The sequence below is a fragment of the Thermobia domestica genome, chromosome 10 (genome assembly GCF_964235325.1).
Source record: "Thermobia domestica chromosome 10, izTheDome1.hap1.1, whole genome shotgun sequence".
Taxonomy (NCBI): Eukaryota; Metazoa; Arthropoda; class Insecta; order Zygentoma; family Lepismatidae; genus Thermobia; species Thermobia domestica.
Window position 1 is genome coordinate 26,851,965 of NC_137463.1, and position 10,634 is coordinate 26,862,598.

The 10,634-nt window shown below is 32.4% G+C and overlaps 1 protein-coding gene across 1 annotated transcript in view; it reads left to right on the plus strand.

Annotated features, from left to right (window-relative positions):
• Positions 1-10,071, plus strand: part of LOC145662383 (uncharacterized) — a 302,785-nt gene extending 292,714 nt beyond the window's left edge. The window contains exon 7 of the mRNA XM_081727903.1: positions 1,831-10,071. Coding sequence (XP_081584029.1) covers positions 1,831-2,791 — 961 coding nt within the window. The 3' untranslated portion in view covers positions 2,792-10,071. The remainder of the gene's footprint in view (positions 1-1,830) is intronic.
• The last annotated feature ends 563 nt before the right edge of the window (positions 10,072-10,634 follow it).

Below are 10,634 nucleotides of genomic sequence, written 5' to 3' on the forward strand. Positions count from 1 at the left end.
AGTTTTACCGATACAAAAATTTTCAGCTATCCTTCGCACACCTCAGTATTCTTCGAAAATTCAATCAATTCGATTTTAACATTAGCGCTTCTCGTGGCATTTCGAAAGCTCACAACAACTTACACCTTATTGTTTCCGTCTACAAATAGAGGCACTAAGACAATATGCGAATACGTGAACAAAAATTACCAAACATGTCTTCTGCTTGATTCCAGCAAAACAGTAAAATGGCGTGTCATCCCAAATGGCAGGCAACTGTCAATCACTTGATTCTAAAACAGGTTGGGTGGGAGTGGAATGCAAGCAAAGGATATGAAGGTGTTGTTAAACAAAGACGCTTCATCTGAGTTTCTGAACAGCCAGTTGACAAGGGAAAATGTTATTACAATGTTTCCTTGGTGATATATGTATGCATTTCTGAAAATGTATTTTTTCTGTATTTTTCAACTTGTTTCTAGAGAAAGTGTCCGTAATATGGAGGTAAATAATACCTATAAGAGACAGAAAAGACTGTCCGTGTCCGTACTAGAGAGTGTCCGCTTTAGAGAGGTTTGTCAACATGGTTTTCTTTTATTACAGTGTTTGAGGATTACAAAATATGTCCGTTATGAGAGGTGTCCGCTTTATAGAGGTGTCCGTTAGTAGAGGTTTCACTGTACAATGTTAATAATTTTGTGAGTCCTCATTCTTCATGTGCACTATTCTTAAAACCCCTACTTCTATACTGAAGGTGAAGTGTTCCCAGTGATCATTCCGGCTGTTAAAGTTTTTGAAGTTCCTGGAACCGGTTGCTAAATTGTGTCGTTACCTCTAGATCCATTACTTAGGGGAGTAAAATAATTTCCTAGTACTATTTTTGAGAATTCGGTAAATATACTTTTCTCTTTCCGCCTTTCAAAGAGACGATTAAGACCAAATGCGTATGAGACTTGATATTTTTATTTTCCATAACACCTTATCAATGGAAATGTGTTTCTACCAATGACACATACAGTTCTTTTCTGTAATATGTGTTTAGTTTTCTGTTAGAAACGCAAATTTTGCGTTGCGATGGTGCAAACCGATAAACAGATACGAAATGGGATTCCTGATGTTTTTATGTTGCTGTTATATTTAAATGGCCAGAAGAAATATGACAATCTTGACCCAGTTGTTGAGTTAAGAAGAAAGCAACCCCCTAATGTGCTAAAGATAACTAGCTTTGTAGTCTCTTCTTTATTTAAAAAAAAAAAAAAAAAAATCTCAACACTTGCGCTTTGCCAACAAAATGTCAATATAAGCATGCTGCCTGACTTAACCCTAGTCACTGTTGCCACTGGAGTAGATAATAATATAGAAATACATATTAACAAATAAAACACAGTTCTGACCAGAGCAGAATGAAATATATTAAAAACTATACTTACAATGTGTTACAGTTTCCCTTTTTTTGTTACGCTACTTATCCAGAGCCATGGAGTTTGTTCATTAATTATATATTAATATAGTCATATAGTAATATTAATGTCAAGTCAACTATATTAACCATAGACCCAGTTGGTAAATGATTTAGATAATCTAACGTGAACATACCTGAAAGGGTATGTCGTACTCTTCCACTTCGAGCTTTCCCTATCTGCCAATTCGTATACAATAAATACACATTCGCCTGTAAAAGAAGCTCCTCTACAAGCACTTTCCTTCTCTATTTTAATTTTACAGTTGTTAATATTGTTTGTTTACAGGAGAAAACGAATGGATGAGACTATTAATGTTCTTGTTCTTGTACATTTGTTAATATTGTTCTTGTTTAATGAAATAGTTAATTCTTTGTGTATTGTTTGTTTGCAGGAGAAAACAAAAGGATGAGACTGTCCACCCAGATGAGGTACCACCAGACAAGTTAGCTCAGCAGGCCTTCCAGCTGTTGCGGACGGTTCGATCACTGCTAAACACTCAAGAACCCGACCTAGCACAGCGATTGTGTCCAAGTACCTCCCACAGCAGGCAGTCGTCTACGATGGATGAAATGGCGTCAATGCAAACAAACCTCAAAGATTTGTCTCTTCAGGATGTTCCTTATAAAACCCAACAAGAGAATGAGTATCACCTAAAGCATTCAGATTCCTTTAAAGACAGCAGTTGTGGATCTGATATTTATCAAGAGATTGGATTGCCCACCACTACAAACAGGCAGTTTTCAAAAATGTCATCCTATAAGGAGAACGAATCTTTGTCCGTGGCCGAAACGATGTCGTTGTCGTCGTCAAGATCGAGTCAGGCGTTAAGATCCTCTCCTCCAAGCACTAGTTCACCCCGAAGCAGCACAATTGTTCACGACGTCGGAGTGCCATTTGGACGCGATAGCCCATCGATAAGTGTCATTTCAAATAGCAGTCCAACCCATAGCAATTCTGAACATTGTATAACTCCAATTTATTCACAAATTTTGCAAAATAACCCACTTCAAGAGAATGGACTACCTTCTTCCAGCCTTAGTTCGACAGATGAAAGTGGATTCTCATCCATGAGCTCTTTCCATGAAAATGGATTACCTTTACCTCCGCCACTGCCACCGACACCTTCAACACCTGTACCAATTCAACCGCCGAAGTCTTCTCCAAGTGTTCCTGTCGGATCTTTTCAAGAAGTTGGCTTACCTTTAACTCCACCACCTCATACCCCAAACCACAGAAGATGGGGAAGCACACCATCTCAGAGTTTGCCATCGCATTACCGGTCGCATCGCAATTCCTTTTGTGGTGTTAAACGAGAACCGTTACAGGAGAAATTGACAGTATTGTGGGTGTAACAGAGTGATAAAAGAAGCGGAAGTAATTAGTACTTACACACATAATTTATACATATACATAGTAATTAGAGGCTGCTGTATGGATGGTTTTCTGCGTTAGTGTGTAGTTAGTTCACCTACAGCAACAGGTGTGCTCTTTTCATTTTTTTTTTTTTAGTGCCACAGTAAGTTATACAAGTAAATTAACTTAAAAAAAAAAAAAGTTTTAAAATGGACAATAGAAATATAAACTGCAATATTTATCTTTACAGATATGGAGGTATTCATTCATGTATGCGTATGTGCTATTATCTATCTTCTAACTGGCTTTTGTTATACACCAAATAGAAATACCCATTTAAGTGTTTTGGAGGAGCTTGTTTTAAGTGTTAAAGCATGCAGGAGCTTGTTTTGTAAATTAGTGACACTTTTTTACAGTTTTGGCAATCTATCATTGCCTTCATCAGACACATTTTCTTTGATCAGAATTTATTTTTATTAATATTTTGTTAAAGAGTATTGGTTGAATTTTGCAATATATTTTGTCAAAGTAACTATGAAAATGATATAATATTTAGTTTTTAAATCATAACTTTTTGGTATTTAGAAAGTGTTATAATCCAAAATAACGAACCAGATCAATGGTGGCATCGTAGTCTTTGTCTAGTGTACCACCAGAGACAATTCAGCTGCACAACAGTTTTTGGACTGTTGAGTGAAAGCTTCAAGTATTTGACAGAATTATCGTATAGATGGCACTAACGATGCTTTTCAAATAATAATATTCTAAGCTATTGTTATAATTTTAGATTTTCTAAACATAATTTTAAAAATATCAATAGTCAAAGTTTTGAAGAATAAATACAATTATCAGTCCATAGCCGTTATTACTTTTTTACACGGTAACGCTATCGATACGGGAATTCTATAAAACATTTGATGCTTGAACATCGCTTCCAAAGAGCCATTATTCATTTTGACCCTGTGGTATTTATACAACGAGGTACTGTTTAGAGTAACGCATAAAAATCTGATCAGTTTGACTAATAGAATTCCGATTCACTAGTTGCCAGGAGGATATTCCGTTACTTGAACAACCAACAATACAGTTTTTTTATTATTATTTTAATTTGTTGCTAATCCGTCAAGCCCCTTCTTACTAGATACTTTTATGGCGTTTATTTTGTAAAGGCAGTTCGCTATTTTGTTAATGCAATTCTTCTTGATCATTGATTTCACAAAATAATCGTCAAGAAATGTAGTTACAATGGGGCTTGAGGAATTAGCAACAAAACTAATTTGTGTGCGCAAGTGATAATATATTCTGCCTCAGGTTGGTTGAAGGCAAGAAGTAACTACAAACCAGAAACTGTTTTCGTGGCTTGCTGTTACTACACATTGTCATATACACAGTAGTATCATGCGAAAAAAAAAAAAAATAAAATAAAATAAAAAATAAAATTAAGTTCTTCTCATAATGACTATTTTCGACCTTGTGAATACTATGAGAAAATAAAGTGTAAAATTGTAATATTCGTTAACATGTGAAAAAAAGTTAAATTATTTTTAAAATATCAATCAGTACTTTTAAAAGTTCTTCCAAACCACTATTTTGTATCTTTATTTTATTTCTAAGAATACTACAAAATCAAGTAACGAGAATAGTACAGTACATAGCATTGCGATGTAGTAAGTGGTGATACCAATATCATAGTGATAAATGTACTGCCTAGTTCTCTGTTCCAAGTTTAAGCAAGGACACACATTGCTGCTTCATCTAAGAAAAGAAAAAAAAAAAGTTAAGTGATAGGCTTTGGAAACTGATTTGCCCTTTTTTCTTTAATTTTAATGAAAGATTATTACAATCTGAATCCATTTAACCTAAAAATAAGTAAACAAACAAATAAATTGGTGCATAAGTTGCTAAATCTAATGCTTTTAGTAATGTTTGGGAAGTAGTGAAAGTGTTTAAATACAATCTTAAACCTACTATGATAGGAGTCCAGTAGTAGATTTAGATTTGTTTCGATAATCTCTCCGGTACTCTAGAAACCTGCAAATTATATTTACATCTTGCATGAAGTGAAGATCAGCAGCGTTGGTAATTAAAGTTATGGAACCATTCAAAATGCAAATGTAAAATGCGTTATTTTGTTGTTCCTTAATTATACACTATATTGAAATATGAAAATGTTGGAATTCAACTGGTGAAAATCTTTTCAATACTAGACAAACTATGAAACTCAATCCATTTAGAAATCTGTATCTATTCCTCCTTTATTCAAGAACTGGGAGTGCAAAGGAATGTATGGTGTGTATGAAATTAAACGAAAGTATTCGTGGAATAAGTATATTTTAATAAACTTACAAAAGTTTTGGCACATAAGCCTTTTAATATTTATATCTGCTTTATGGTTAAGAGCCTGACATACTAAAAATAATAAATACAAAATTTACCATTTTACTTTTTCTCCGTTCTTCATAAGTGAAAGGAGATAATGAAATGAAACTTACCACAATCATAGATAATGTTATTTACAACAGAAAATATTAACCTGAAGAATTTTCAGTGTTGTCATCCATAGATAATACAGTGTTGCCAGAATAACATTTTCCCCCAAAGTCTAAGTTAAGATAACAACTAGAGGAACGAACTCAACTGCATTTGATTACGTATCAAGTTGTCTTGGAATCCTGTGAACTACTTTTTAAATAACAGTTGTATTTAGTTTGTAATAAACAAAATAGTTTTAACATACAGTTATTAAAATTAAATAATAATGTTATTTAAAAAGTAGTTCACACGATACCAAAACATGATACATAATCAAATGCAGTTGAGTTCGTTCCTGTAGTCGCTGCCTTAACTTAGATTTTTGGGGAAATTTTATTCTGGCAATACTGTAATTTCTATGGATGGCAACACTGAAAATTGTTCAGGTTCATATTTTCCGTTGTAGAATAACATTATCTATGATTGTGGTAAGTGACATTTTATTATCTCCTTTCACTTATGAATAAATAATCAAAAGAAAAATTATAATGATAAATTTTGTATTATTTTTTAGTTTGTCAAGCTCTTGGTAACATTGTTAAGTACGCTGATTCTTCAATTCACTTTTCTGTGTTGATATCAATACCCATATAACTAAGAAGGAAAATTACATACAATATGAAGGGAATATTTTTTAGTGTTATTTGTATATTAGCTTGTAGCGTTTCATTTGATTTCCTTTTGTCTATTAAGTTTACCAACTCTATACTCAATACAATTCAGACAAAGAAACATATTAACTTTAGAATGAAAGAGAGAGAAAAAATAAAATAATAACAGAATATTGAATCTTCATTAGACATTACTTCAGCAGATAAAACTTTATTATTATTATTATTATTATTATTATTATTATTATTATTATTATTTTCCACGCTTAATATTTTGTTTCTATGATGGGTTTCATGATTCACTTTTAAGAGAAGCTAGTGCGTATAGTTTAAAATGTTGTCTCGTATGTGATGCTTATTATTTTCTTGTAACTCAAATTGAACTAATTTGTATTACATGTATGTATGTGCTTTTAAGAGAAATCAGTGCCTAGTGTTTAAATTCCAATTATTTAGCAATTCGGGTTTTTATTAATTCACTTTATTTGAAGTGTTACACTAGAGATTTTTTTTTTAAAAGGAAGTTATATCCAATGTCTGTTAATTTATACATCCACAACTTATTATTTTATTAATGTTCTTCGCAGTCTTGAAGTATGTGCTTTCTTCGAAAAGTCACAGTTTCATGAAAATAATATAAAATTAATTTTGTGAAAGCCAAATGCCTCTATGTTATTTCCGGCACTATAAACAATGTTATTTAGCAAGGCACGCCACATCAGAAAAAAAAATGTAAGGTAAATAAATATAAATGGTAGCTTTCAGGCTTTCGTGCCGCGAAGCTTAGGTAAAACTGGTAAAAAGAAAGTAACTGGTCCGAGATATGGTCTATCTCGTACTTCAAGTTGTACCTGTAGTTTGCGTCGAAAGAGGTAAATTATTATTATTATTTGATTCTAACTTAGTATAACACTTTACTCTCTTTTCAGTAGTATAAGAATACCAGAGAATTACATTAAACTCACAAGTGTAGTTATAATCAGGGTTTTTTTTTTTTTTTTGTACTGAATAAAATTTTATTTGAAATGCTAAATAAAATCTTATAAACTGCTAAATAATACTACTTTTAAACTTTATAGTGGATGAAGTAGGCATATTGGAAGAATTTTAGCGCGTTTAACTCGGGAAATGTGCTATTAGCTTCGCTATGTTTCTTCATCCCTTTTTTCCTGTCGTTTACACATCTCTAATGTGTGTAGATATGTAGTACAGACTCCCTCTATATAATTCTTACTTTAATTTTGTACTTATAAAAGTAGATGGTCTTTTTTAGACTTAACTTAGGAGTAAACAAATATTACACTTGGCTTGTTTAGTGGTGTGGTTTCATTTGTTGCAAATGTAGTAATCTTTCTTTCTGCCTTTCGTAAAATGTTTTGTATGTTATTTTTTCAACTTTATTTCTCAAAGAGAGGAATGAAACTCCCGTAACTATTTATTAAGCAATTATCATACCTATTATTAACATTGACTGCCATGTTGGTCATATACGATGCGTTAGAACTGTAGCAGCAAAAAAACGTACTGGCGCACTCGAAACTATACTTCAGAGGCTACTATTTGTTTTGAAGTAATCTTCCTGTCGTCTTTATACTGGTTTAGATAAAGTTCCCATTTCTATAAACAGAGCTGTACTATTTTTCCAGAGTTCTCTTGATTTTCTATTATTATTTGAGCTGAATTTTACTGATACCAGAAATCTTGAATCTTGGAGCTTAAACCTTGATTAGAAATAACTTAATATTTAATTCACATAGTATTGCTGAGCGAGTGAATAGAATGGGCCGTTATTTTCTGTCTTCGTTACGAATCGGTTCATTGAATGAAACGGCCAAAGTAAAGACTTGCCCCATTCAATTTGTTTTTATTGCATAATGTTTATAGAGAATCATATAGAAGTTCTTGTTGGAATGTAAAAATGTGAAATATAAGGTCCACATTAAAATAACACAGCAAAGTAGATGTGTATCGGAGGGTTGTAGTGATGAAAGGTTGAAACGTACAGTGTACTGCACAAAATGTTGTTTTCAAGATAACGTAATTTTGATATGAAAAAAGTTTTTAAAAATAGCAAAACAGTTTCCTCTTTTTTCTTGATTTGTTTGTCAATTGATATGTATCGAAAGCCTATTGTAACGCATATCATAACAATGATTAACTATTATAGGAAATAATAATCTCTGCGTTGGCTCGTATTTGTATTTTACTTTCTATAATAAAACCTGAATGGACGTTACTCATATTACAATCTATTGTCATAAAACTAAATTTTTAAAATTCTATTACTCGTAGCTATGAACTCAATTTTCTGGTGTTTCTTAATTCCAAGAACTTGGAGAAAATGGTAGGTAATTCATTGCAACATTGATTGGACCACTGCAAACAATATTTTATATTAGATGTAATGCCTCCGTCTTAGATATGACACACGCCATATTAGTGCAGTCACATTTTAACCACTGAAATATGCGTACAAAATATTTCGTGTATAACTGTTAAGCATCGCCAGTTGTGTAAGGGCTTGTATAAAAAATGATTATTACAACTTCTTACACAGATTTATACGCACTTCAGTATACCGATACTTAGTTCCAGACTAAACTATTGTGAATCTTCAGTATATTACGTGCGAGTAACAGCTCAAAATTAACTATAAATTATCTGTGTACCTTCCTTCAACTCTTCAATAAAAGCACACGTTTCCTAAAATACAGGAGGTCCAAACCCGTGAGTGGTCCATCCCCAGGTATAAGAAGGAACTAAAAGAGGAAGGAAAATCAATGGCGGATCTTGAGGGAAGTCACCGGCGAGAATTAGAATTTTACTGGTGCAGACTAAGGGAAGATAGTCTGTTTATCTGTTACAAGATTTAGTACATTAGGTAGGATTTCTTTGTTTAGTTTGTAAGCAATAAAAGGTTCGATTGTTTACCTATGTGGCTTCCCTTAAGAGCCGTCACTGACTGGAAAACACAACTACAAAGAAGAACTAACATTGATCATTCTCACATTTAGGCAATTTTGAAACAAATGTTCCTACGGAGACCTCAAAAAATAAATAAAGCGAACTAAATTGTTAAATTTAACAAAACATCTTGGATTAAATTTGGAGACAAAGATCAGTTATGCTGAAATTGAATCGCAATTTTATACATTTTTCCTGAAATATAGGAGGTCCAAAACGTGACAATTTTTTTTATCCCAGATAGCATCATCACCCTAGCAGTGAGAAACGTCTATTTGACAAAGTCTCCGTGGGAATATTGAATTTAAAATCTCCTATTCGTAGGATTGATTAGTGTTTGTTTGTCCTGTAGCTGTATTTCTTTCCTAATTTCGCTCCTTATGCCTGAGGATCAACCACACGTAGGTTTGGAACGTTATATATTTATTGAAGGCATGAATGGTAAGTTCAGACATTTTTTTTATATACTGTGAATCAATTGAAATACATCTGAAGTAGTAATCTTTTGTTTTCTGATACTGGGAAACTTAATATTTGGTAATTTAAAGCGACCTGCACTTCTTGAAACATCTTTAATTCATATTTTGTGTATACAATAGCCAATAAGGAGATAGACTACCATTTTCTTGTAATATCAATGTTTGTAAATAGCATATCATCAATAAAGAAAGTAAAAAATAAATAAATAAACTTAAAAAAATGGGATGTGTCCTTCATATTTTGCATGTATAACAACGTGCAATAATATTAATAATTTTTACATGTCAGTATTTAAAGTTCATCATCTATCTATTGTATAAAGCGACGCCATGTGGATAATATTCCTCATGTGCGCCATTATTTCATGTTATATAACGATGTATTTATATTCATATTCATTCAATTTTCATCAGATATTCGCATGGCAGAATATATTCCAAAATATGACTTTTTGTTTTATGGGACTTTTTTTAAGTATTGTAATGAATCCCATGTAAGTGTTTTTAAGTGTGTAATTGTCTGCAAATACCCACTATTTCAGAAAACCAAAGATTTTTTTAAAAGCATCTTATCATATCATTGTCATTCTATTATTATATTGTTACAATCTATGTTAATATATATATTCGCAGTTTTTTGAATATGTATTTGATTGTGTATTTTATATACTAATAAATATAGTTGGGAATGTAGTACTGGATTATTTTTATTCTTCTTTACACAATAATTGCTCTAATACGGTAATAATGATCTGTTGTAACACCTCGAGATGAAGTAATTTGTATCTCTGTTTGGAGCGTCATTTTGTATATCACATTCAGCCTTCCCGGGGTTTGAGTCCGACTAGAGTCAAACTTCGGTTCAGCCGAAAAACGCTACAGAAGTGAGGCGTTTCACCTCCTACTTCGCGCACGCCAGAACATTATTTCACCTCCTACTTTACTACAAGATTTACCCTTCTCCAACGGATTCCAAGGCTTTAGGGAAAGGAGTCTTGAAGGTGTAACTTAAAGAAAATTTTGTAAACACCTATGAAAGTGTTAGTTAAAATATTAAAAAAAAAAAATCTAATGCAGTTTAAATAAGATGGCCTGGCTGACTATCTCTTAAGAGACAAGTGAATTTTTGACGTCTAAAAATTCAGTTGCTGAGTGACCCAATATTTAACTAATAATTAAAAAAATAACAAAAAGAAATATTTAATTGAATTATTTGGATAAAAGCGTATGTAATGGTCAACTGAACTGTCTTCAAA